The 27,840-nt window shown below is 43.6% G+C and overlaps 1 protein-coding gene across 5 annotated transcripts; it reads left to right on the top strand.

Annotated features, from left to right (window-relative positions):
• Nucleotides 1-467: 467 nt before the first annotated feature.
• NUP43 (nucleoporin 43) lies at nucleotides 468-27,840 on the top strand. 5 transcript variants are annotated; one of them, XR_010157789.1, is made up of 9 exons: nucleotides 468-663; nucleotides 977-1,099; nucleotides 3,332-3,409; nucleotides 4,484-4,664; nucleotides 8,288-8,423; nucleotides 10,659-10,810; nucleotides 15,569-15,691; nucleotides 20,124-21,767; nucleotides 22,629-23,006. XR_010157789.1 is itself a non-coding variant. In XM_009452199.5 (8 exons), exons 1-8 carry the CDS (start codon nucleotides 544-546, stop codon nucleotides 20,351-20,353), a joined length of 1,143 nt encoding a protein of 380 aa, XP_009450474.1. In that variant the 5' UTR covers nucleotides 468-543; the 3' UTR covers nucleotides 20,354-23,006. The 5 variants fall into 5 exon arrangements, 4 of the variants coding, with proteins under 4 accessions (XP_009450474.1, XP_016811946.1, XP_016811947.1 ...); XM_009452199.5 differs by having other exon boundaries at nucleotides 20,124-23,006; XM_016956457.4 differs by lacking the exons at nucleotides 20,124-21,767; nucleotides 22,629-23,006 and adding an exon at nucleotides 27,358-27,840 and having other exon boundaries at nucleotides 480-663.

Raw genomic sequence — 27,840 nt, 5'->3', positions numbered from 1 at the left:
AAAACTGGAGTCTTTCAGAATTCCAACTCCAGGCTCTGACAGTGTGTATTAACTTTGAAGCAAAGTATTTGTTTGGGAGACAAGAGGGAGAGGTTTAGGATAGTAGGTTGGCACTTTATTCGAGGTACTTCCACGAGTATTTAAGGATTTTTGAATCGTTTTCTATGCGCAGTGACCTGCAACTGCTTAGGTGTGGTTTCAAGGTGGTTTCTACTGCATTGATTTTGTTCTGTTTTTGCACTTAAATTTTACACTGCACAATTATTGAACACAAGAAAATACTGACATTGCAGATTAGGAGCAAGTCCTACTGCTCAAAGGCCAAAGCGCTCTTGCCTTTGCTCAGAGCTGCTCTGTGAGATGGGTGGGCCTCTCAGTCTAGGTACTGACTGTGCCCACACTGGCTATCGACGAGAATTGACTCTCTGCAGCCACCGTCTCCGTCCTAAAGTCCCATCCAATCAGGGTTCCGCGGGAAGAGGCGGGGCTGAGAGGCGCGCACTGTGCTTGCTTTTTGCAGTACCTGCTGCGGCTGCTTTCGGCATGGAGGAAATTTATGCGAAGTTTGTGTCTCAGAAAATCAGCAAAACCCGCTGGCGACCGCTGCCTCCGGGAAGTTTACAGACCGCGGAGACGTTCGCTACAGGATCTTGGGACAATGAGGTATCGCCGCTGATAGGGACGAGCCCCTACCTCCTCCCTCTCTCCGGTTGAGCTGACCCCTGGCCTCCCGCGCGCCAACTCCCACCTTCTGGTTCTTCTCGCACTTTTAGGTCCCCCGGACCCCTGTCTCAGGCGCGGTTGCTCCGTAGCTCAGAGCCGGTGATGGCATGCCTGAGCCTCGTATCTCGTTGTGTTTTAAACTCACCATACCATTTGAGATGTTTTGGAGCAACGTTTCCGGACGGGAGCACAACTTTTATTTTCCGAGAGTTGACGTTTATGTCATCTCAAGACAAAACTTTCTGTTTTACAGGAAAATTATATTTCACTGTGGTCTATTGGAGATTTTGGAAACTTGGACTCTGATGGAGGGTTTGAAGGAGACCATCAGTTATTGTGTGATATCAGACACCATGGTGATGTAATGGATTTACAGGTAAATCTGTGTAGCATCCAAAAGCTAACTTTGAAAGTCCTGAGTAATACATTTAAACAAGCAGAGCATCGTAAAAGTTGTCTGGTGTCACCCCTCGTTTACAGAAAACTGAGTGCTCTGTAAGTTATGATTTGCCCAACATCATTTAGCCATTTAGTGGCAGAAAAAGGACTGGGAAAGGGGATGTAGATTTAATCATACTTTTTTATTAATTGACTGTCGACTATGTGCTAAATACCGTTTGGGGAGCTTTACAAAAATTAATTATTGTTGCATGCCAGTGAATCAAGTATCGTTACTTTGTTTTACTTTGTTTTTCTCAATGAGAAAATTGAGACTAATATATCTTGAGCATGTACTATGTGACAGATACTGTGCAGGGGGATAACATCATTTTGTTTTTTGAATTCTCATAACAACTCCCTAAGTAGAGATTAGTGCTCCCGTTTTAAAGATTTACCACGATTTAGTGAACTTAACTTGGCCAAAGTCTCAAAACCAGTAATGAGTGGTGGGGATGAAATTGAGTTTTCTTTTTTTTCTTTTTTTTTTAAGATGGAGTCTTGCTCTGTCACCCAGGCTGGAGTACAGTGGCATGATCTGAGCTCACTACAACCTCCGCTTCCCGGATTCAAGCGATTCTCCTGCCTCAGCCTCCCGGGTAGCTGGGACTACAGGCGCAAGCCACCATACCCGGCTAATTTTTTGTATTTTTAATAGAGACGGGGTTTCACCATATTAACCAGGATGGTCTCTATTTCCTGACCTGGTGATTTGCCTGCCTCGGCCTCCCAAAGTGCTGGGATTACAGGAGTGAGCCATGGCGCCCGGCCGAAATTAAGTTTTCAAATCCTGGTGTGGAGAGCCCCTGCATTTTCCATAGAAAGCTACCTAGCCCTGGTGCGCGCTTGTAATCCCAGCTACTCGGGAGTCTGAGGCAGGAGAATCGCTTGAACCCGGGCGCAGAGGTTGCAGTGAGCCGAGAGTGCGCCAGCTTGGGCAACAAGAGCGAAACTCTGTCTCAAAAAATAAATAAATAAATAAATAAATAAATAAATAAAATAAAAAAGAAAGCTATCTAGCTCTAGGAAAGATACATTTTTTTTTTTTTTTGGAGACGAAGTCTCATACTGTCACCCGAGCTGGAGTGCAGTGGCGAGAGCTCAGCTTACTGCAACTTCTGTCTCCTGGGTTCAAGCAATTCTCCTGCCTCAGCCTCCCGAGTAGCTGGGACAACAGGCACATGCCACCATGCCTGGCTAATTTTTGTATTTTTAGTAGAGATGGAGTTTCACCATGTTGGCCAGGCTGGTCTTGAACTCATGACCTCGTGGTCCACCCGGCTTGGCCTCCCAAAGTGCTGGGATTACAGGTGTGAGCCACCATGCCCAGATGATATTTTCCTTTCCTTTTTTTTTTTTTTTTTCTTTTTTATGACGAGTCTTGCTCTGTCACCCAGGCTGGAGTGCAGTGGCTCGATCTCGGCTCACTGCAACCCCACCTCGTGGGTTCAAGTGATTCTTCTGCCTCAGCCTCCTGAGCAGCTGGGAGTACAGGCACATGCCACCACGCCCAGCTAATTTTTGTATTTTTAGTAGAGATGAGGTTTCAACGTATTGGCCAGGCTGGTCTCGAACTCCTGACCTCGTGATCCGCCTGCCTCAGCCTCCCAAAGTGCTGGGATTACAGGCGTCAGCCACCGTGCCTGGCTTTTCTTTTTTAAAATTTTTATTCTTTTTTTGAAACTGAGTCTTGCTCTGTCAACTAGGCTGGAATGCAGGGGCTCAATCTTGGCTCACTGCAACCTCCACTTCCCTACAACCCCAACTCATTTTTGTAGAGACGAGGCCTCGCCATCTTGCGCAGGCTGGTCTTGAACTCCTGAGCTCAAGTGATCCGTCCACCTAGGCCTCCCAAAATGCTGAGATTACAGGCGTGAGCCACTGCACCCAGCCAGGAATAATATTTTCCTAAGGTTTCATTGTGTTGGTCCCAAATTAAATCAATTGTGGGTGAATGTGTCTAGGAAAAAATATTGTTTATTCATGAAAATACTTTGTATGGCAGTTTGGCCTTTCAGCTTCATTAACACATTTTATTTCCTTAGCACTCATAGGCTCTTTGCTTTTTAAAATTGTTATAAGATTTGCTACTAATTGAGTTAAATAAACAAATGGACTTCCTCCCTGCTAATATTTCTGAATCTTTAACAAGCAGAAATTTTCTCTTTAGTTTTTTGACCAGGAAAGAATTGTCGCTGCTTCATCAACAGGATGTGTAACAGTTTTCCTTCACCATCCAAATAACCAGGTAAAGAACTTTAGTTTGAAAAGTGATTTTTTTTTTTTTTTTGAGACGGAGTTTTGCTCTTGTTGCCCGCGCACTGGAGTGCAGTGGCGCAATCTTGGCTCACCGCAGCCAAGGCTCCACCTTCTGAGTTCAAGTGATTCTCCTGCCTCAGCCTCCCAAGTAGCTGGGATTACAGGCACGTGCCACCACGCCCGGCTAATTTTATATTTTTAGTAGAGATGGGGTTTCTCCATGTTGGTCAGGCTGATCTCACCTGACCTCAGGTGATTAACCCTCTTCGGCCTCCCAAAGTGCTGGGATTACAGGTGTGAGCCACCACGCCCAGCCAAAGGTAACCTTTTCTAATAGACATGCCTAGTTAATATAAGTCCCAGTTCATGTTAAGGGTTTTTTTGAGTCATTTAGAAAAAGCTATAGAGGTTAATATTTTATTTATTTTATTTTATTTTATTTATTTATTTTTTTTTTTGAGACAGAGTCTCTCTCTGTCACCCAGGCTGGAGTGCAGTGGTGCGATCTCTGCTCACTGCAACCTGCATCTCTCTGGTTCAAGCAATTCTCACACCTCAGCCTTCCAAGTAGCTGGGATTACAGGCGCGTGCCACCACACCTAGCAAATTTTTGTATTTTTAGTAGAGACGGGATTTTGCCATATTGGCCAGGCTGGTCTCGATCTCCTGATCTCAGATGATCTGCCTGCCTTGGCCTCACAAAGTGCTAGGATTACAGGCATGAGCGACAGCCGTGGGCCAGATATGTATATTTTAGATGTAGGTTAATTCCCATAAGAATACAAAGAGTTGCTTTTGAACATCCAACTGCTTGATCCCTAAAAGTCATTACTGTAGTTTGAGATAAATGTGGGGCATTATTAAACAATATTCCTTTTGTATCTAATTCAGTGTATATAGAACTTTGATGGCAGTAGTTTCTAGATTTCATTATTCTAAAGGAAAAAGGAGAGATTTATTCTTGTAGAAGGGTGTGAGTCAGAATTTAAAGATACTCTTGTTGGGAAGAAGTGCTAATTCCTTAGTACTTTGCTTTAATAGTATCTTCATTTCTGATGCCTAGACTCTGTCAGTCAACCAGCAGTGGACTACAGCTCACTACCACACAGGCCCTGGCAGTCCTTCCTATAGCAGTGCACCATGTACAGGTGTTGTGTGCAACAACCCAGAAATCGTTACAGTTGGAGAGGATGGTCGAATAAATCTCTTCAGAGCTGATCACAAGGAAGCTGTAAGAACCATAGGTAAGAAAAATCCCAGCCTGGCCAACATGGCGAAACCTAGTCTCTTCTAAAAATACAAAAGTTAGGCTGGGTGTGGTGGCTCACCCCGGCAATTGCAGCACTTTGGGAGGCCGAGGCAGGTGGATCACCTGAGGTCGGGAGTCCGAGACCAGCCTGACCAACATGGAGAAACACCGTCTCTACTAAAACTACAGAATTTGCTGGGCATGGTGGCACATGCCTGTAATCCCAGCTACTTGGGAGGCTGAGGCAGGAGAATCACTTGAACCTGGGAGGCGGAGGTTGCAGTGAGCAGAGATCGCACCATTGCACTCCAGCCTGGGCAACAAGAGTGAAACTCTGTTTAAAAAAAAAAAAGAAAAGTTAGCCAGGCGTGGTGGCGCATACCTGTAAATCCCAGCTACTCAGGAGGCTGAGGCAGGAGAATCGCTTGAACCTGAGAGGCGGAGGTTGTGGTGAGCTGTGATGGCACTCTGCAGTCCCACCTGGGCGACAGAGGGAGACCCTGTTTCAAAAAAAGAAAAATCATTGTATTCCTTTCATCCATCAGAGTAATTGAGCACTTACCATATACTAAGTAAATACTGCCAGGCACGGTGGCTCATGCCTGTTACCCCAGCACTTTGGGAGGGTGAGTCAGGCGGATCACGAGGTCAAGAGATCGAGATCATCCTGGCCAACGTGGTGAAAATCCGTCTCTACTGAAAATAACAAAAATTAGCTGGGTGAGGTGATGTGCATCTGTAGTCCCAGCTACTCGGGAGGCTGAGGCAGGAGAATCGCTTAAACCCGGGGGGCAGAGTTTGCAGTGAGCCAAGATTACACCACTGCACGCTAGCCTTGTGACAGAGAGAGACTTCATCTAAAAAAAAAAAGTAAACACAATGTTAAGTGATTGAGGGATGTAAAAATATATGGCCGGGTACAGTGGCTGACGCCTATAATCCCAGCACCTTAGGAGGCAAAGGCGAGCAGATCATTTGAGGCCAAGAGTTTGAGACCAGCCTGGCCAATATTGCAAAACCCCATCTCTACTAAAAATACAAAAATTAGCTGGGCATGGTGGCACAGGCCTGTAATCCCAGCTGCTTGGGAGGCTGAGGCATGAGAATCGCTTGAACCTGAGAGACTGAGAGGCTGCAGTGAGCCGAGATCATGCCACCGCACTCCAGCCTGGGTGACAGAGCAAGACTCTGTCTCAAAAAAATATAAAATATATGTACACATGTGCACACACAACGCAAGGCAGGATCCCTTTGTCAAGACAGTATGTTGATGAGACCAGTATGAATGACTGACTAGAGGAAACAGAAACCTTTTTTTTTTTTTTTGGTGAGAGGGCATTATCAGATAAAACATCTGGAAGCAGGTAGTAATTAATAGTTTTTCTAGGTTCTAGACCATAAGTAATAATAAAAGATGGCGTGCTAGACAAAGGGAATAGGCCAGAGGCAGGATAAAGACATTCAGAGAATGACAAAAAGTATAGTTTGACCCGACTTTAGATATTTATTTAGGAGAGATGAAAGATGAAGCAAGAGAGGAGTAAGCTGGGGCTAGATTGCAAAGAGTCTGTAATGCAAAATCACAGAAGTTACATCTTTTAGGTGGAAAACTAAGTGTATTGGTTCTGAACTATGCTTCAGCCAGACTTCTCTGAGGAAATTTTTTAACTGTCGACCACTCTAGACCTTTTAAATCAGAATCTCTAGGAATTGAGCCCATGAATCCATTTTGTGTGTGTGTGTTTTGTTTGTTTGTTTGTTTGTTTGTTTAGATGGAGTCACGCTGTGTCACCAGGCTGGAGTGCAGTGGCACAACCTTAGCTCACTGCAACCTCCACCTCCCGGGTTCACGCGATTCTCCAGCCTCAGCCTCCCGAGGAGCTGGGACTACAGGCGCATGCCACCACACCCACCTAATTTTTGTATTTTTAGTAGAGACGGGCTTTCAACATGTTGGCCAGGATGGTCTTGATTTCTTGACTTTGTCATTCGCCTGCCTCGGCCTCCCAAAGTGCTGGGATTACAGGCGTGAGCCATTGTACCTGGCCTTTTGTGTTGTTTATTATGATTTTCATTTCTGAGTTAAGTTGCATTACTTTTTTTTTTTTTTTTTTTTTTTTTGAGACAGGGTCTTGCTCTGTCACCCAGGCTGGAGTGCAGTGGCATGATCCCAGCTCATTGCAACCTCTGCCTCCCAGGTTCAAGCGATCCTCCCACCTCAGCCTTCCAGGGATGTGGGACTACAGATGCACACCACCATGCCCAGCTAATTTTTGTAGAAACGAGGTTTCACCATGTTGCCCAGGCTGATGTCAAACTCCTGGGCTCAAGTGGTCTGCCCACCTCGGCCTCCCGAAGTGCTGAGATTACAGACATGACCCACTGCACTGGGCGACATTACTTATTTGTTAATTAATGACCATTGCCTGGTGGCAGTGTAGAGGAGTGGCACAAACTAAAGTCCATAAAGTATATGTTAAATTATGAGGCATAAGTTCTAAACACTAGGAAATCAACAAAAAGGACCATTATGACAATAAGGAGTGACTTCATGGAGAGGGCGAGAGTTGATGAGGGTGAAAATGAGTAGATTTGGGATGAGTCTGCAGAATAATACAAGGTTAGAATGAGCTCTGTAGGAAGCACTGGAGTTTGGCTCAGTAGAATGAAAGTTCTAGGTCAGGGACTAGTGGGAAGTAAGATTGGGTTTAGAGGAGCTTGAACAACTCTCTCAGAAATGCAGGGTAACAATCTTAAGAGTTAAAAAGAAATGTATGAAAACTCAGCCTTCCGTTTAGAAAACAGTTCAAGGCTGGGCCTGGTGGCTCATGCCTGTAATCCTAGCACTTTGGGAGGCTGAGTGAGGCGGATCACCTGAGCTCAGGAGTTCGAGACCAGCCTGGCCAACATGGTGAAACTCCGTCTCTACTAAAAATACAAAAATTAGCCAGGCATGGTGGCATGTACCTGTAATCCCAGGTACTAGAGAGGCCGAGGCAAGAGAATCGCTTGAACCTGGGAGGCGGAGGTTGTAGTGAGCCCAGAGTACGCCACTGCCCTCTAGCCTGGGTGACAGAGCAAGATCCATCTCAAAAAACAAAAAGAAAAAACAGTAGGCCAGGCGTGGTGGCTCACGCCTGTAATCCCAGCATTTTGGGAGGCCGAGGCTGGTGGATCACCTGAGGTCGAGAGTTCGAGACCAGCCTGACCAACATGGAGAAACCCAGTCTCTACTAAACATACAAAATTAGCTGGGTGTGGTGGCACATTTCTGTAATCCCAGCTACTTGGGAGGCTGAGGCAGGAGAATAGCTTGAATCCGAGAGGTGGAGATTGCGGTGAGCCGAGATCGCGCCATTGCAGTCCAGCCTGGGCAACGAGCAAAAAAAAAAAAGAAAGAAACAGAAAACAGTTCAGATGTCCTGTGAGTAAATATTTTTCCCATCCAAAGAGAATCCATTTAAACATATACATTAACCATGCATTTTTCTATAGAAATTTAAATTATAAGTTACTGGAAATTGTAATATATCAATCCATGAAAGGAGTGTGATTTAAGATTTTCTTGGAAAAAAAAGGGGACTCATTAACACATACTACCATTTTTTAAATTTTTAGACAATGCAGATAGTAGTACACTCCATGCTGTAACCTTTCTTCGAACTCCTGAGATTCTTACTGTAAATTCAATTGGACAGTTGAAAATATGGGATTTCAGACAACAAGGAAATGAGCCTTCTCAGATATTGTCACTGTAAGTGTTGATTTGTAATTTCAGTAATGTAATCCACAAATTAATGTGTTAGGTTGTTTATAGCTACTGGCTTTAAGCCATATTGAATTTTAATTGCATTTTAAGAGGGAGATCCCTGATTAAAATTTGGTAGAGCAAGCATAACTTGACGGGGTTGATACTACTATGCTTCATTTAGTAATTATTTGTTATAGTGATTCAGAGCCTTTACTCTTTGAAGTTTGTATTATTTCATGGAGAACTTATTTCTGCTCTTTCAATGATTGTTTAATGGATAAAATATACTCCAGATGTAATGATTGGGGGAAAAATATAATTCCAAATATTTTTTCTGAGCAGAAATCCCCCTTTGTAGGTGTACAACGTTCTCTCATAAGAAAATAGAATGTGTCACACTGAAAAAATAGTTACATAAACTAAGCATTAAATAAGATGATAAATAATATTTAGTATATAATTGATGTATGAGTTTTTAAATAATTTAACAAGTGGAAATGTGATTTGTACATCTTACCATCGGATTGTCTTTCATTCCATGTCTCCAAATTGAAGTGAAAATGAATAATTGTGGCCTTGAATTATTTCAAAATTGTACTATTTAGAAATATATCTAATTTAGTTCATTTTTTTTGGTATCATTAAGATTCAGCCAGGCTGGGCGTGGTTGCTCATGCTTGTAATCCCAGCACTTTGGGAGGCCGAGGCAGGCAGATCACTTGAGGTCAGGAGTTCAATACCAGCCTGGCCAACACGGTGAAACCCCGTCTCTACTAAAAATACAAAAACTAGCCAGGCATGGTGGCACGTGCCTATAGACCCAGCTACTCAGGAGGCTGAGGCAGGAGAATCACTTGAACCTGGGAGGCAGAGTTTGCAGGAGAATCACTTGAACCTGGGAGCCAGAGTTTGCAGGAGAATCACTTGAACCTGGGAGCCAGAGTTTGCAGGAGAATCACTTGAACCTGGGAGCCAGAGTTTGCAGGAGAATCACTTGAACCTGGGAGGCAGAGTTTGCAGGAGAATCACTTGAACCTGGGAGCCAGAGTTTGCAGGAGAATCACTTGAACCTGGGAGCCAGAGTTTGCAGGAGAATCACTTGAACCTGGGAGCCAGAGTTTGCAGGAGAATCACTTGAACCTGGGAGCCAGAGTTTGCAGTGAGCCAAGATCATGCCATTGCACTCCAGCCTGGGCAACAAGAACAAAACTCTGTCTCAAATAAAAAAAAGATTCAGCCAGTAGCTCCAGCCACTAAGTTGTCACTTAGTTACCATATAAAACATGTTTCTTGGCTGAGCATGGTGACTCATGCCTGTAATCCCAACATTTTGGAAGGATTATCTGCGGTGAGAAGTTTGAGACCAGCTAGGGCAACACAGTGAGACCCCATCTCTACCAAAATTTCTTAAAATAGCCTGGCACGGTAGCATGTGCCTGTAGTCCTAGCTACTTGGGAGGCTGAGGCAAAAGGCTCTTTTGAGCCCAGCTTGCAGCAAGCTGTAGATAGGCCATTGCACTGTAGCCTGGGTAACAAGACAAGACCCTATCTCTCTTTTTTTTTTTTTTTTTTCTTTGAGACAGAGTCTTACTCTGTCACCCAGGCTGGAGTGCAGTGGCATGATCTTGGCTCACTGCAACTTCTGCCTACCGGGTTCAAGCGATTCTCATGCCTCAGCCTCCCAAGTAGCTGGAACTACAGGCATGTGCCACCATGCCTGGCTAGTTTTTGTATTTTTAGTAGAGATGGGGTTTCGCCATTTTGGCCTGGTTGGTCTTGAACCTCAAGTCATCCACCTGCCTTGGCCTCCCAAAGTGCTGGGATTACAGGTGTGAGCCACTGAGTCTGGTCTCTTAAAAAATAAACAAAAAAAAAACAGGCTGGGCACAGTTACCAGTCATCCCAGCACTCTGGGAGGCCAGGGTGGCTAGATCACTGGAGCCTGGGAGTTTGAGACCAACCTGGGCAACATGGAGAAACCCCATCTCTACAAAAATACAAAAAGTTAACCAGGCATGATGGTACACACATGTACTCCCAGCAACTCAGGAGGCTGAGGTGGGAGGATACCTGAGCCCAGGGAGTTTGAGCCTACAGTAAGCAATGATTGCAGTGCTGCATTCCAGCCTGGGTAAGTGAGGCCTTGTCTCAAAACAAACAAAAAACGTGTTTCCTGTGTTACACAAAGATAAATTATACTTTATTTGATTTTGACGTCATTGTTATCTCCCACAAAAGGACTGGTGACCGAGTGCCACTCCACTGTGTTGATAGACATCCCAACCAACAGCATGTTGTAGCTACTGGTGGCCAAGATGGAATGTTGAGTATTTGGGATGTTAGACAAGGTACTATGCCTGTATCTCTGCTGAAGGCTCATGAAGCTGAAAGTAAGTATTGTGAAGATACAGAAAGTTTATATTGGGTGAGTTATATGACATATAATAAGCACCTTTCCATAATGATACATGTGGATCATTTTACATCATAGCTTTTAATGGCTGAATTGTGTAAATTTAAATAGTTATTTAATTTCTTTTTACTCGACATTTAAGTTCTTTAACATTTGTTTTTGTTTTTTTGGAGACGGAGCTTCACCCTTGTTGCCCAGACTGGAGTGCAATGGCGCTATCTTGGCCCACCGCAACCTCTGCCTCCTGGGTTCAAGCGATTCTCCTGCCTCAGCCTCCCGAGTAGCTGGGATTACAGGCATGCACCACCACACCTGGCTAATTTTATATTTTTAGTAGAGACTGGGTTTCTCCATGTTGGTCAGGCTGGTCTTGAACTCCTGACCTGAGGTGATCCGCCCAGCTCGGCCTCCCAAAGTGCTGGGATTACAGGCATGAGCCGCCATGCCTGGCTTTTTTTTTTTTTTTTTTTTTTTTTTTTTAAGAGACAGGGTCTGGCTCTGTCGCCCAGGCTGGAGTGCAGTGGTGCAGTCACGGCTCACTGCAGCCTTGACTTCCAGGGCTCAGGTGATCCTCCGGCATCAGCCTCCCAAGTAGATAGGACTATAGGTGTGTGTCACCATGCCTAGCTGATTTTTTGTTGTTGTTTTTTTTTTTTTTTGTAGATATGGGGTTTCACTTTATTGCCCAGGCTGGTCTCAAACTCCTGGGCTCAAGTGATCCTCAGGAAGTGCTGAGATTACAGGTATGAGTTATGAGCCACCACATCAACCACAGGTTTAATTCTTACATCCAAAACTGTAGTTAGAATCCTTAGATATTTATCTCTGTGTGTGTGTTTTTTGTTTTTTTTTTTTTTTTTTTTTTGAGACAGGGTCTCTCTCTGTTGCCTAGGCCAGAGTGCAGTAGTGGTGTGATCATAGCTCATTGCAGCCTTGAACTCCTGGACTTACACGATTCTCCCAAAGTGCTGGGCATAGCCATTATGCCCATGCCCAGCCTTATGTACTTATTTTCTTAGGATAATTTTTTAGAAGTAGAATTGCTAGGCCAAACATTTTGCATAGCGCATTGACAGATTTTTCTACACAAAAATAATACCAGTTTAAGCCAGGCACATTGGCACATGCCTGTAGTTCCAGGCTCCTCCTACTCAGGAGCCTGAGGCAGGAAGATTGCTTGAGCCTGAGAGTTTGAGGCCAGCTTAGGCAACATAACCTCTTTAAAAAGTTAATAATACTAGTTTAATCCAGGTGAGTGGCATGCACCAGCTTCTTAGGAGGCCGAGGCAGGAGGATTGCTTGAGTCCAGGAATTCAAGGCTGTAGTGCATTATGATTGCACCTATGCACTCCAGCCTGGACAATATAGTGAGACCCCACTCCCTGAAAAAAGGTGATAAAAATCATACCATTTTATATGCCATAGTGAAGTGTGCAAGAATGCCCTTTTCCCATGCAAATGCAGGCTCTTTGTCATATTTGTTAATAAATGTTGTGCTCCTCAATTTATTGTTGCATCACATCATTTTTTTTAACATGAACAATAGATTTATAAGCTTTTTTTTTTCTTTTGATTCTGGTGGAGATGATTTAGCCGGACAGAAATTTTTCATTTTCTCACTCTGTCTTTGATATCATGCCAGAATGGATTATCCTTTTTTTTTTTTTTTTGAGACAGAGTCTTGCTCTGTCGCCCAGGCTGGAGTGCAGTGGCACAATCGCAGTTCACTGAAACCTCTGCCTCCTGGGTTCAAGCCATTCTTCTGCCTCAGCCTCCCTAGTAGCTGGGACTAAAGGCATGTGCCACCATGCCTAGCTAATTTTTGTATTTTTAGTAGGAATGGGGTTTCACCATGTTGGCCAGGCTGGTCTCAAACTCCTGACCTCAGGTTATCTGCCTGCCTTGGCATCCCAAAGTGCTGGGATTACAGGTGTGAGCCACTGCACCCGGCCCTATATATTTTTTTTTAAATGGGGTCTCTCTCACCCAGGTTGGAATGCAGTGGCATGATCACAGCCCACTGCAGCCTCAGCCTTGCCTCCCTGGCTCAATCAGTCCTCCCACCTCAGCCTCCCGAGTAGCTGAGGCTACAGGCACGCACCCCCACTACACCCGGCTAATTTTTTATTTTTTGTAGAGACAGGGTCTCAATATGTTGCCCAGGCTGGAGTGCAGTGGCATGGTACCTCACTTAAGCCTCAACCTCCTGGGGTCAAGTGATCCTCTTGCCTTGCCCTTCTGAGTAGCTGGGACTACAGGTATATGCCACTACACCTAGCTAATTTTTTTTATTATTAGATTTCTATAGAAATTATGATTCCATAAAAGATTTTGAGGAAATGATGGCCGGGGGCGGTGGCTTATGCTTGTAATCCCAGCACTTTGGGAGGCCGAGGCAGGTGGATCACCTGAGGTCAGGAGTTCGAGACCAGCCTGACCAACATGGAGAAAGCCCATCGCTACTAAAAATACAAAATTAGCCAGGCGTGGTGGCACATGCCTGTAATCCCAGCTACTAGGGAGGCAGAGGCAGGACAGTCACTTGAACCTGGGAGGCAGAGGTTGTGGTGAGCCAAGATCGCACCATTGCACTCCAGCCTGGGCAACAAGAGTGAAACTCCGTCTCAAAAAAAAAAAAAAAAAAAAAACAGATTTTGAGGAAATGAGGAAGACTGGTATCTTTCAGAATTGAAAGTGATTTTGGAATATATAGAATTTCTTTGGGGCTGGGCACGGTAGTTCATGCCTGTAATTTTAGCACTTTGGGAGTCCAAGGCAAACAGATCTCTTGAGCCCAGTTGTTTGAGACCAGCCTGGGCAACATGGAGAAACCCCATGTCTGTTAAAAATACAAAAGTTAGCCAGGTATGGTGATACATACCTGTAGTCCTAGCTACTCAGGAGGCTGAGATAGGCGGATTGCTTAAGCCTTGGAGGTCAAGGCTGCAGTGAGCCATGACCATGCCATTCTGCACTCCAGCCTGGGCGCCAGAGCAAGACCCTGTTTCAAAAAGAGAGAGAGAATTTCTTTGAGTTGAATTATATAGAAGTTTGTCACTGACCTATGTTCCTAAAGTATGAAGCATACATATGTGGGCTAAGAAATAGTTTCTCTTGATAAATAATCAACAAATAAAAAATAAAAAGCCCTCCATCTGAAACTGGATCCAAATTCTTGGAACATTTCCAAATTTTGGTTTGTTAGAAGTCAGTTGCTATTTCTGTGATAAAGACCAGAAGTATTCAGAATCTTGGCATTAACCAATATTGGATATTGCCTCTTAGAAATTCATTTTTATATTTCATTAGGATCTTTCTCAGTTTTTCCAATAATATAATCTTCATATATTAATGACACAGGAATTGAAAAATAAGACAACTTAGCAATTAAAAAAAAAACTTTTCCGTAAAAGACAGTCATTCCTAGCTGGGCACACACCTGTAATTCCAGCACTTTTGGGAGGCTGAGGCAGGAGGATTGCTTGACGCCAGGAGTAGAAGACCAAGGTAGACAACATAGCAAAACCCTGTCTCTATTTAAAAAAATAAAAATAAAATCAAATAAGCTTTTTCATAAAGTAATAGGGTTAAATGTTTTAGCAATGATTTTCTTTTCTTTTTTTTGAGACGTAGTTTTGCTCTTTTTGCCCAGGCTGGAGTGCAGTGATGCAATCTCAGCTCACTGCAACCTTGCCTCCCGGGTTCAAGCAATTCTCCTACCTCACCCTCCCAAGTAGCTGGGATTACAGGCACCTGCCACCACGCCGGGCTAATTTTTTGTATTTTTGGTAGAGATGGGGTTTCACCATGTTGGTTAGCTGGTCTTGAACTCCAGATCTCAGGTGATCCACTCACCTCGGCCTCCCAAAGTGGTAGGATTACAGGCATGAGCCACTGCGCCTGGACATTTTTTTTTTTTCCTTGAGACAGAGTCTCGCTCTTGTTGCCCAGACTGGAGTGCAATGGTGTGATGTTGGCTCACTGCAACCTCTGCCTCCTGGGTTCAAGCGATTCTCCTGCCTCAGCCTCCTGAGTAGCTGGGATTATAGGCACCCACCACCATGCCTGGCTAATTTTTAGTATTTTTAGTAGAGACGGAGTTTCACCATGTTGGCCAGGCTGGTCTTGAACTCCTGACCTCAAGTGATCCACCCGCCTTGGCCTCCCAAAGTGTTAGGATTACAAGCATGAGCCACTGTGCCTGGCTACTATTTTCATTTATTTCCTTGCCCAGTACGCAAATTTAGTTGGCTTCTTTTTCCTTTCTTTTTTTTTTTTTTTTTTTTTCTCAGACAGTGTCTCACTTTGTCGCCCAGGCTGGAGTGCAGTGGTGCGAGCTCGGCTCACTGCAACCTCCGCCTCCCAGGTTCAAGTGATTTTCCTGTCTCAGCCTCCTAAGTAGCTGGGACTACAAGCATGCGCCACCACGCCTGGCTAACTTTTGTATTTTTAGTAGAGATGGTGTTTCACCATGTTGCCCAGGCTGGTCCTGACCTCAGGTGATCCACCCGCCTTAGCCTCCTAAAGTGTTCTTTTTCCTTTCTATGTGTTATAGCCATTGGAAAGTTACATTATGTCTTTTCTTTAATTCTGAAGCCTTTAATTTTTATGACAGACTTGAGGCTCGAAGGTATGTGATGGAGGATAATGGAAGATGATGCCTAGAGATGGGGGTTTAATGTTATTTGTTCAGTGAATCTGCACAGGAATGAGCTTATTGATTCTTGTCTCTTAGTGTGGGAAGTTCACTTTCACCCATCCAACCCAGAACATCTTTTTACCTGCTCTGAAGATGGATCCCTCTGGCACTGGGATGCTTCCACAGATGTACCTGAAAAGTCGTCACTCTTTCACCAAGGTAAAACTTTTTAATGAATACTGTTATGTGTACTTTTTTTTTTTTTTTAAGACAGAGTCTCACTCTATCACCCAGGCTGGAATGCAGTGGCACCATCTCAGCTCACTGCAACCTCCGCCTCCTGGGTTCAAGCAATTCTCGTGCCTCAGCCTCCCGAGTAGCCGGGACTACTAGTCATGCACCACCGTGCCCGGCTAATTTTTTTGTATTTTTAGTGGAGATGGGGTTTCACCATGTTGGCCAGGCTGGTCTCGAACTCCTGACCTCAAATGATCCGCCTGCCTTAGCCTCCCAAAGTGCTGAGATTACAGGAGTGAGCCACCACACCTGTCCTTTTTTTTGAGACAGAGTCTTACTCAGTCACCCAGAATGGAGTGTAGTGGTGCAGTCTCAGCTCACTGCAACCTCTGCCTCTCAGGCTCAAGCTTTTCTTGTGCCTTAGCTTCCCTAGTAGCTGGGATTACAGGTGTGTGCCACCACAACTGGCTAATTTTTTTGTATTTTTAGTAGAGATGGGGTTTTGCTATGTTGGCCAGGCTGGTCTCAAACTCCTGGCCTCAAGTGATCTGACCACCTCAACCTCCCCAAAGTGCTGGGATTACAGGCATGAGCCACTGTGCCCAGCCTGTTATGTGTAATTTTATCATACTTTTATTTTGTTTTGTTTTGTTTGAGACAGCGTCTCACTCTGACATGCAGGCTGGACTGCAGTGGCATGATCACAGCTCGCTACATCCTCGCCGTCCTGGGCTTAAGTGGTCCTCCTGCCCCAGCCTCCCAAATAGCTAAGACCAGAGATGCTTGCAACCACAACCAGCTAATTTTTTTTTTTTTAATTTTTTTGTAGAGATGAGCTCTCACTATGCTGCCCAGGCTGCTCTCAAACTCCTGAGCTCAAGCAATCCTCCTGCCTGGGCCTCCCGAGGTATTGCAATTATAAGCATGAGCTGGCTGTACCCAGCCATTTTAAACTTTTAAATACCGAATTAGACATCCTCGTATTTTTTACTTAATGGCAAAACATTTTTATTCTCTTGCCTCAGAGTAAATTTGAGTATCACAGGGCTTGAAATCTGACTGTCAAGTTACTTACTACTGTATGGATGATGGCTAGAAATGCTGTAAGCTGGCTCACTTGAGACAGCCAAGGTTCTCCTTTGTGAGTGCCATTAACCTGGACCCTCATGCCATAGCATAGACACTGGCAAATCTTTCATATTGCATTGCCAAGTTTGTGTGAATGGCAAGAAAAAAGTTGATATTTGATGTAACTGAGGGTACTGGTTTCTTCTCAAGTTAAATGGCCTGTTCTCAGGCCGGGTGTGGTGGCTCACGCCTGTAATCCCAGCACTTTGGGAGGCAAAGGCAGGTGGATCACCTGAGTTTGGGAGTTCGAGACCAGCCTGACCAACATGGAGAAACCCCGTCTCTACTAAAAATACAGAATTAGCCGGGTGTGGTGGCTCATGCCTGTAATCCTAGCTATTCAGGAGGCTGAGGCAGGAGAATTGCTTTTACCCAGGAGACAGAGGTTTCAGTGAGCCGAGATCGCACCATTGCACTCCAGCCTGGATAGCAAGAGCGAAACTCCGTCTCAAAAAAAAAAAAAAAGGGCGTGCTTCCTCATTACAGTCAGTTGTAGGTTATGGTCAGCCAAAGACCATGCACTTGTAATCGGCGTTTATGTGTTTTTGCATTTTCCAAGTTTCCTGTTTTTGAGGGTTTGTCTGTGGTTCCAAAGTTCTTTTGCTTATTCATTTATTCAGAAATATTTACTGAATGCCTACCATGTGGTAGGCATTCTTCTAGGTGTTAGGACATGTAACAGTGAGCAGAACGAAATGTCGAAACGCATAGAGCAAATATTCTAGTAGACAGTTAAAAAATAGATAATGTATCAGTAAGAGTCCAATTAGAATGTCAGAAACTACCTTAGATGTAGAAGGAATTGGTCTCACATGTGTTAGAAGGGCTGGGAAAACAAAAGGTAATAGGAGGGGTGCTGGGAGAACAAATAGGAAGAAAAGGGAACACCCAGAAATAGTAATTGTTAGTACCCCTGCTACTTCACTGTTGAAAATGCTGTAAAAGTTTGTTCTGAATTAGGAGAAAAGGCGCTCCCTCAACCAGGCTGAAACTACCACCAGTGTTGTTGCCAGAAACCTGGAGCAGGAAGGAGCTGCTTCTCCCCTCCGCCTTCCAGTCACCCACCATTAATACCTGCTATTGGCAAGGCCCATCTGGATGGCAGATGGCAAAGCAGCCTGGAAAGTGGAGTTTACCAACTTCCACCTCCTACAGTATATAGTGGAGCACAGCAAAGTGGAAAAGGAGGCCGGGCGCGGTGGCTCACACCTGTAATCCCAGCAATTTGGGAGGCCGAGGTGGGCAGATGACCTGAGGCCAGGAGTTCAAGACCAGCCTGGTCCAACATGGTGAAACCCTGTGTCTACTAAAAATACAAAAATTAGCCAAACTTGGTGGTGGGTGCCTGTAATCCCAGCTACTCTGGAGGCTGAGGCAGGAGAATTGCTTGAACCCGGGAGTTGGAGGTTGCAGTGAGCCAAGGTCACGCCACTGCACTCCAGCCTGGGCAACAGAGCAAGACTCCATCTCAAAAAAAAAAGAAAAGAAAAAGGAAAATAACATGGCCAAATACACTGCTAATTACCATGAAGAAGAATACAGCAGAGTAGGAGGATAAAGAATAAAGACAGGGGTGAGGGGAGCTACTCTAGTGAGAGTCAGAAGAGGCCACTTGGCAGAAGGAACATTTGAGCAGAGACTTAAGAGAAGTGAAGGCATAAGTGACATGAAAGCATTCCAGGCAGAGGAAACAGCAAATGCTGAGGGCCTGAGACAGGCAGAGAACTGCAAGGACACCACGGTTGGAGCTCAGGCAGCAGGGTACAGTGGTGGGAGATAAGGACTGGTGGCTGAGGAGCCCTGGGACTTTGTAGCCCATGATAAGGACTTTAGACTTATGGGAGGGGGAGGAGAAAAGTGGAAAACAGGGAGATGAGGAAGGAGTCTTATCACAGTGGCTTGAATAATGTGTTAATCTTTACAGCGTCCAAGAGCAATGTAAAATGTAGGGGCAGTAAAAGATAAACAGAAAAACTAAGGGGAAAAAAATTCTAAAACTTCTCCAGAAAAATTCTGGAGCAGAGAGCATGTGTGGAGCATGCATGCATGTCCATGCTATAACTTCATCTACAGAGAAACAAACAGTTTCATCTAAGGATTAACTAAGTATGTACTTCGTTTTTACTTCCTTCCTCCCCTAACCGCACAGTCTTGAACTTGCAAGTTTACTTTTAAGGAACCTTGGTTAGACTGGAAATAAAACTTTATTCTGTGTCTACTATTGCAAGGCACAGTATTAGACACTGTGAAAAAGTAAAACATATAAAATATGCATCCTGCTCTTAAGACATATTTAGTCATGGACAGAGGCATGGATAGTTCAATTAGGATATAAGGATTGTTATAAAGTAGTAAATTAATGGTACATACAAGTGCTGAGGGTTCAAGGAAAGAGAAAAACATGAAGTAGACGTTGTCTTCAAAGTTTTCTTAGAGAAGGAAGTTCAGCCATATTTTAAAGGATCAGCAAGATTTTAAATGTACTAATCTTTAAGCTTCAAGACATAGGGACTTGGCACAGAGCACTTAGCACAGAGCCTGGCACATAGTAGGTACTCAGTCATTTGTTGAGTGAATTAAATTTGTACTTATTTGATATGACAGCAAGTTGAGAGGAAAGTAAGTTGCGAATAGTGACTAAAATTGAAATATACTGCCTCTGCCTCACTTTATTCTATAGTAAGTACAGTGCGCTGTTAGAGATAAAACCTTATAATCTAGTAGTGTTCTAATCTGCTTGTAAGAACATTTATCTAAAAAGCATAAGAATGAAAGATTTGAGGTAAGGCGATTATATTTTAAGAAATATAGTAACAAATATATATTTAGAAATATATTTCTAGAAATGTTCATCTAGAAATATGTCTAGAAATTCTTTCTCATGATCATTTTATTTTGTTATTACCCAAGAGTTTATATTTCCATGTATTACCTACATTTTTGGTTTCTTTTTTTTCTTTCCTTATTCAACTTGTATGCTGGCCGTTTTGCTACCTTTCTGAGACTTTCCATTAAAAGATGAACAGAAAGTCAGTTGAAATCACCTGCTTTTCCTGAAGACTTCAAGTTTGGTATCCATATTATCCCATGGAAATTTGAATATTTAATATCACTGAATAAGCCTTTGGTCCAAAGTGGTGATGTATAATAATGGAATTATTAGCCTATTATTCTGAGAATTAAACACATTGATATCATCACCTTTCTAAATATCAGTAGAAGTTTGAATGTTTACTAATATAAAAATCACCTTGAAAGATTTCTTCCTTTTCTTTTTTTCTCCCAGGAGGAAGAAGCAGTACTTTTTTGTCTCATAGCATTAGTAACCAAGCTAATGTTCACCAGTCTGTCATTAGCTCCTGGCTCAGCACTGATCCTGCAAAAGACCGAATTGAAATCACAAGCTTACTTCCCAGTAGGTCTCTGTCTGTGAACAGTTTGGATGTTTTAGGTCCTTGTCTTGTTTGTGGAACCGATGCAGAAGCAATTTATGTTACTAGACATCTTTTTTCATAGAAGTACTATAATTATAAGATTTCAGATAGAACATACAATTAGCCTTTTGAAATCCAACTTCTGTGCAAAATTTTATTATCAGAAAATACGAGATTTGCAGGGGAAACATCAGTAAACTACCATTAATGCCAATGCCCAGTTTTGACTTTTGTTAGCCTGACACTCCCAAACAGTTGTAGAATCCGATAGATGACTGATGGCAAAAGATTGTGAACATGTGGAAGAAAATCAGTGGGATTCTGGTGCTGATGAATAGGTTGCCTTCAGAGTATTATTGACAGACAGCTTGTGGAACTAATTCTTTATTTTTGATGTTGTGGGAATTAACACATCAATGGTGGTTATGGGAACTACCAATGGGTTCCTACAATTTTTATCAGTAGTATGTGGCATATACGCCTTCCTAGTGGCAGTTGCCAATGTTAATGATTATTCTTTTTATTGCAAGTATTTCCTATGATCCTTCCACACTTTATTTCCTTAATAATAATAAACTTTTTCAGAAAGAATTGAGTAGAGCAAAAATGACAAAGATGTGTAGCTGTGTTCAATTTTTTTTTTTTTTTTTTTTTTGAGGCAGAGTCTTGCTCTGCTGGAGTGCGGTGGTGCAATCTCGGCTCACTGCAACCTCCACCTCCCAGGTTCAAGCAATTCTCCTGCCTCAGTCTCCTGAGTAGCTGGAACTACAGGTGTGTGCCAACACGCCCAGCTAATTTTTGTATTTTTAGTAGAGACAGAGTTTCACCATGTTGGCCAGGATGGTCTCGATCTCTTGACCTCATGATCCACCCGCCTCGACCTCCCAAAGTGCTGTGATTACAGGTGTGAGCCACTGCACCTGGCCTGAAATTTTTTTAAGGTGAAAATGTTTTGAGAAGTTCCTTTTTCAGAATAGGTTTTTGAGCAGAACTCTTTCAGCTTGTTAGACCCAACTTTGCTTTTGTTTAGCTTCACAGCATAGCTGAAAGTTGCCAAACTGGACATTGTGCAATAAAGTAGAATTCTATATTGATAAGCAAACTATTTCCAAACTAAAAATGTGATAGATAAAAGTGTCATTAATCAAGTGATATGATCAGAGTAAAGAATTTTGCCATTTTGATCCTTTTACTTTGTTTTAGCCACCTATGGTGTTACCAACCATCTTTATCCTTGTCTGCAGGGATAATAATGAACTAATGTAGTGTTTTAAGATAATTTAATGATACTATCTTTCCAAACTTTGTTAGATTTTAAATGTATTATTGACCTGAGACCTTAATGACAAATCACTGCTATTAGACAATTGAAGTGTTCATTTACTTTGTAATTCCAATAATCATAGTTATGGAATTATGGTAAGGTTTTGCTTTTCTGTCCTAATAAATATATATATTTTTTGAGATGGAGTTTTGCTCTTGTTGCTGAGGCTGGAGTGAAATGGCATGATCTCAGCTCACCGCAACCTCCGTCTCTTAGGTTCAAGCAATTCTCCTGCCTCAGCCTCCCGAGTAGCTGGGATTACAGGTGCTCACCACCACACCCAGCTAATTTTTGTATTTTTAGTAGAGATGGGGTTTCACTGTGTTGGCCAGGCTGGTATTGAACTGACCTCGTGATCCACCTGCCTCAGCCTCCCAAAATGCTGGGATTACAGGCTTGAGCCACCGCTCCCGGCTGATTTTTGTATTAGTAGAGATGACAGGGTTTCACCATGTTGGCCAGGGCTGGTCTCGAACTCCTGACCACAGGTAATCAGCCCGCCTCGGCCTCCCAAAGTGCTGGGATTACAGGCGTGAGCCACTTAGTATTTGTAACCATAAGAGAAAGTATATTTTAACAGCATTACATTTCATGCCAATTGACAAGTTTTGCCAATTTTAATAAGAAACTAAGCTTTATGTAATATAACACCGTAATTTATGAATTTGTTCATTGTCACTGTCTTTATTCATGAAACTGTCAAATAGAGTGTCTTTCAAGGGTTGCAGGATCTTAGAGATAGAAAGTACCTTGGTGATCATCTCCAGCCTAAATTTCATCATCCCTTCTATGGTATTCCCAACAAATTATCATCCAACCTATACTTAAAAACATATGGTGGCCAGGCATGGTGGCTCACGCCTGTAATGCTAGCACTTTGGGAGGCCGAGGTGGGTGAAGCACCTGAGGTCAAGAGTTCGAGATCAGCCTGGCCAACATGGCGAAACCCCGTCTCCACTAAAAATGCAAAAAAAAATTAACCGGGCATGGTGGCAGGCATCTATAATCCCAGCTACTTGGGAGGCTGAGGCAGGAGAATTGCTCAAACCCGGGAGGCAGAGGTTGCAGTGACCCAAGATCGTGCCACTTCACTCCAGCCTGGGCAAAAGAGCAAAACGCCATCTCAAAAAATATACATATATAAGGAGATAAAGTTTCCCATTTTCCAATACAGTTTCACATTTGAACAGCCCTAATTGATACAACTTTATGGCAGGGTTTTAGTGTGTGAGTGGGATCCAAAACACTCAATCCTGTAAAAGGGTACAGTCCTATTGTATGTTAACACACTGATGATGTGAGCCTGTGAGATGAGCCAGTCACCAGTTGTTATGTTCGAATCTGCTTTGTGTTGGGATGCTTTAATGTAGGGTTTCACTAAATAAATGAATTTTCATATACTGAACTGAAATTTGCTTCTATCTGTCTTATCTCGGGAGCCACACACACAAAATTCCTCTCATCACATATTCAGATATTCAAAATTGATTATTATAGTCTCTCCAGTGAAGGTTTCCTTCTCTTTCTTTCCATTTTTGGCTAAATCCTTCTTATCCTTCAAGACTCCTAGGTGTCATTTTCTCCAGACAGCTTTTACTGGCCTCCAGCAATCCGGACTAAATTGCACTCTGCTTCAAAAGCCCATTGTGCAGAACTTAAATTGTGCGCAAAGCAGTGTGTTAAGGAGCCTGTCTCCCCCTACTGGGCCACAAGATCAAGAACAGCGCCCATGTCTTCGTGTAACAGTGTTTAACAGTATCTGAACCATAGTAAGCAATGAGTCACTGTTAATTGACCTTGTTTTCACAATCTTGTTTTCCCTTTAAAAATTACTCCTCTTTGTCAAAGGCCTTTTTTTTTTTTTTTTTTTTTTGAGACTTTAAGTCTCGCTCTGTCGCCCAGGCAGGAGTGCAATGGCATGATCTCAGCTCACTGCAACCTCCGCCTCCCAGGTTCAAGCAATTCTCCTGTTTCAGCCTCCCGAGTAGCAGGGATTACAGGTGTGCGCCCAGCTAATTTTTTGTATTTTTAGTAGAGACAGGGTTTCACCATGTTGGCCAGGCTGGTCTTGAACTCCTGACCTCAAGTGATCCACCCTCCTCCACCTCCAAAAGTGCTGGGATTATAGGCATGAGCCATCGTGCTCGGCCAGAGGCCTTTTAAGTGTGACTTCCAAGACAAACACTTTTTCATATATTGTCTACCTTGGTGATTATGACAGAAATCTTGCCATCCTGTTAATAGGAATGATATTCCTTCGTAATGCTGTGTCAGCTTTCTGAAGTGTTCACATGTGATACTCCTAAGCCACACTTCCTATATTCGGAAGTTAATACAAATGGTTTTTAATCCTTAATATGGGCCTTTCTTGTTCTAAGAAAAATTTCATTTCAATATAGGAAAGGACTAACTATTTTCTTTGAATCTTTTGTAGAAGCTATTATTTTCTCCATAATTAGCCCAGCATGCTCTCTCCACTTTCATCCCATTGATTAAGAAAGATGTTTGAGACAGGATTTCACTCTGTCACCCAGGCTGGAGTGCAGTGGTGTGATCCCCAGCTCACTACAGCCTCGATATCCTGGGCCCAAGTGATCCTTCCACCTCGGTCTCCCAAGTATCTGGGACTGCAGGCATGTACCACCAAGCCTGACTAATTTTTGCAATTTTTATTGAGATGGTGTTTCACTATATTGCCCAGGCTGGTCTTGAACTCCTGGGCTCAAGCAATCTACTTGCCTTGGCCTCCCGAAGTGCTAGGATTACAGGCAAGAGCCACCATGCCCAGCCAGAAAGATGTTAAATGAAATGAAGTTTTTAGGCCCACTGCTGGAGTCTTCTCAATTATCAATGAAACATGAATCTTTGGTATTTGGCTACAGTTACTGAAATATTTATAAAACAACCTAATTTATTGACATTTCATTCCATTTATCTTATTTCCAAGGTTATTGTGAGAAAATGTGCTGTAGTTATACTATCAAAAATTTGGCATAATTGAAAAATTCCTGGTCCTTTGTGAATAGTACTTTTATTTAATTGTATTGTGGAAACATCCTTTTAATAATCCACTCTAGACTCTTGTCCAAGAAGCATACTAAATTCAACAGTATATAGTTTATATTGAGCCTTTAGTTAAGCTTATGGTGTCAATAGTATCTAGCTCAGACTAATAGAAGGTCTGGCCAGGTGCAGTGGCTCACGCCTGTAATCCCAGCACTTTGGGAGGCCAAGGGGGGTGGATCACCTGAGATCAGGTGTTCAAGACCAACATGGCGAAACCCCGTCTCTACTAAAAACACAAAAATTAGCCTGGCCTGGTGGCAGGCACCTGTAGTCCCAGCTACTCAGGAGGCTGAGGCAGGAGAATTGCTTGAACCCAGGAGGCGGAGGTTGCAGTGAGCGGAGATCGTGCCACTGCACTCCAGCCTGGCAACACAGCAAGACTCCATCTCAAAACAAGAAAAAATGGGTCTGGGCACGGTGGCTCACACCTGTAATTCCAGCACTTTGGGAGGCTGAGGCAGGCAGATCACCTGGGGTGGGAAGTTCGAGACCAGCCTGACCAACATGGTGAAACCCCATCTCTACTAAAAAAAAAAAAAGAAAGAAAATTAGCCAGGCATATTGGCGCATGCCTGTAATCCCAGCTACTTGGGAGGCTGAGCCAGGAGGATTGCTTGAGCCTGGGAGGCAGAGGTGCAGTGAGTGAGCCGAGATTGCACCATTGCATTCTAGCCTGGGTGACACAGCACGACTCAAAACTAAATTATATTAATTTAAATTTAATTAAAGTATTTTTAAAAAAATTTGTAGCTGCAAAAAATCAGAAGAGTTTTTACCCCTCTATAGGGGTAGAATAAACTAAAAAATCTTAGCCAGAGAAGTCTTAGAATCCATGATACACCAGTAGCAAGGCATACACCTAGCACCCAGATTTGGTTTCTTATACCATATTCCAATAAAAGGAACCAGGGATCCTTGGAGGAATGGTGATCCCTGAACCGGGGCAAGAAATATACAAGATATCTTGGAGAACTGGGCGCGGCGGCTCAAGCTTGTAATCCCGCACTTTGGGAGGCCAAGGCGGGCGGATCGCTTGAGCTCAGGAGTTCAAGGCCAGCCTGGGTGACATAGGGAGACCTGGTCTTGACAAAAAATACAAAAATTAGGCGTGCCAGGCGCGGTGGCTCACGCCTGTAATGCCAGCACTTTGGGAGGCCGAGATGGGCAGATCATCTGAGGTCGGGAGTTCAAGACCAGCTTGACCAACATGGAGAAACCCCTTCTCTACTAAAAATACAAAATTAGCCAGGCATGGTGGCGCATGCCTGTAATCCCAGCTTCTCAGGGAGGCTGAGGCAGAAGAATTGCTTGAACCCAGCAGGCGGAGGTTGCGGTGAGCAGAGATGGCGCCACTGTACTCCAGCCTGGGCAACAAGAGAAACTTGGTCTCAAAAAAAAAAAAAAGTTGGACATGGTGGCCTGCGCCTGTAATCCCAAGCTACTTGGATGCTGAGGCATCACCTGAGTCCTGGGGGTTGAGGCTGCAGTGAGCCATAATCATGTCACTGTACTTCAACCAGGGTGACACAGTGAGACCCCATCTAAAAAAAAAAAAAAAAAAAAAAAAGATTTTGGAACATCTTGTACTGCCAGAAAAGAAGAAAGTTCTTTTTTTTTTTTTTTTTTTTTTTTTTAGGTGAGATCTTGCTTTGTCACCCAGGCTGGAGTGCAGTGGCTAGATCTCGGCTCACTGCAGCCTCGGCCTCCTGAACTCAGGCGATCCTTCTGCCTCAGCCTCCTGAGTAGCTGGGACTACAGTTGTGTACCACCACACCTGGCTGATTTATAGAGATGAGGTCTTGCTATGTTACCCAGGCTGGTCTTGAACTCTTGGGCCCAAGTGATCCTCCTGCCTCAGCCTCCAGAAGTACTGGGATTAAAAAGTGCTGGGATTAAAGGGGTGAGCCACCAAACTGGGCAGAAAGTTCTTTAAAACACACACACACACACACACACACACACACACGCCAACTGAAAGAGCTCCAGTGGCCAAAACTGAAACAACTTGAGCAACAAAATAAATACCCAAAGCATAAAATAAATATCCATGAGGCCATACTGACATAAAGGGTTTTTGTTTTGTTTATGTTTTTGCTTTTTGTTTTCTTTTTTTTGTAAGACAGAGTCTTGCTCTGTCACCCAGACTGGAGTGCAGTAGCACAGTCTCGGCTCACTGCAACCTCCACCTCCTGAGTTCAAGCGATTCTCCTGCCTCAGCCTCCCAAGTAGCTGGGACTATAGGCATGCGCCCACCACGCCCAGCCAATTTTTTTTATTTTTAGTAGAGACGAGGTTTCACCATGTTGGCCAGGCTGGTCTGGAACTCCTGACCTCAAGTGATCCGCCTGCCTCGGCCTCCCAAAGTGCTAGGATTATAGGTGTGAGCCACCACACCCGGCCAATAAATGTTTGAATAAATAAATGAAGGAGAAGGGATAAATCTGCAGAATGTCAAATAATTTATTTGAATTCTCCACTTTATTTATTTTATTTATTTATTTTTGGGGGACAGAGTCTGGCTGGATTCTCCACTTTCAAGAAGATGGAGCACAACTCCCCATTCCTTAAGAGTGGGTGGCACATAGTCTGGTGTCTTCCCCTAAGATCGTATGAATTTCTGGAAGGGTTTATGTTCTCAGGGCCACACTGGTCTCCAGACTTCTTTCATGTACACTGCCCCCTAATTCCTTTCTAAGGTCACACAAGCATGAAATCGGATTCTACATCTATTGCTAAAAACAAAAAAGCCCCATTTCCATGAAGCACTGAAGAATTGAGTAGGCTGAAACTGGACCAAGATCTTCCATCACAATAATATAAAAACCTGCAAATGTGATGGCAGGTATCACCATTCCCACACATCCAGCACCCACAGTAAGTATTTCCCCAACCATCATCACTCTCCGCACCTACAGTCCCCAACGCTTTTCATCTCGTCAGTTCTCTTCCTGATCATTCCACCTCTGCTTTCCCTGCTCTTTTATCTCTCGCCCTACTTCACAGGAGTAAGCCTCCTAGTCCTACACAGAGCAATTTACTCAGCTCCCTGAATTATCTAGGAATTTCCCCAAAGACTAGAGTTTGTGGAGATACTTTCCTTTAGGTTTAGAGAGCATTGAGGAGCTTAAGTACCATGGGTTGATGACAGACATGACAGGATTCTGGGGGCAGTCTGCCCT

This window comes from Pan troglodytes, chromosome 5 (genome assembly GCF_028858775.2).
Source record: "Pan troglodytes isolate AG18354 chromosome 5, NHGRI_mPanTro3-v2.0_pri, whole genome shotgun sequence".
NCBI classification, from domain to species: domain Eukaryota; kingdom Metazoa; phylum Chordata; class Mammalia; order Primates; family Hominidae; genus Pan; species Pan troglodytes.
The sequence above is the reverse complement of the archived record's forward strand: the minus strand, read 5'-3'. Positions and strand labels throughout refer to the sequence as shown.

Excerpts from the sequence above, each read along its gene's own strand:
- NUP43 (XM_009452199.5), top strand. The coding sequence starts at position 544 with ATGGAGGAAATTTATGCGAAGTTTGTGTCTCAGAAAATCAGCAAAACC. Across the intron at positions 664-976 it reads CAGGATCTTGGGACAATGAG|GAAAATTATATTTCACTGTG; the intron begins GTATCGCCGCTG and ends TCTGTTTTACAG. Across the intron at positions 10,811-15,568 it reads GAAGGCTCATGAAGCTGAAA|TGTGGGAAGTTCACTTTCAC; the intron begins GTAAGTATTGTG and ends CTTGTCTCTTAG.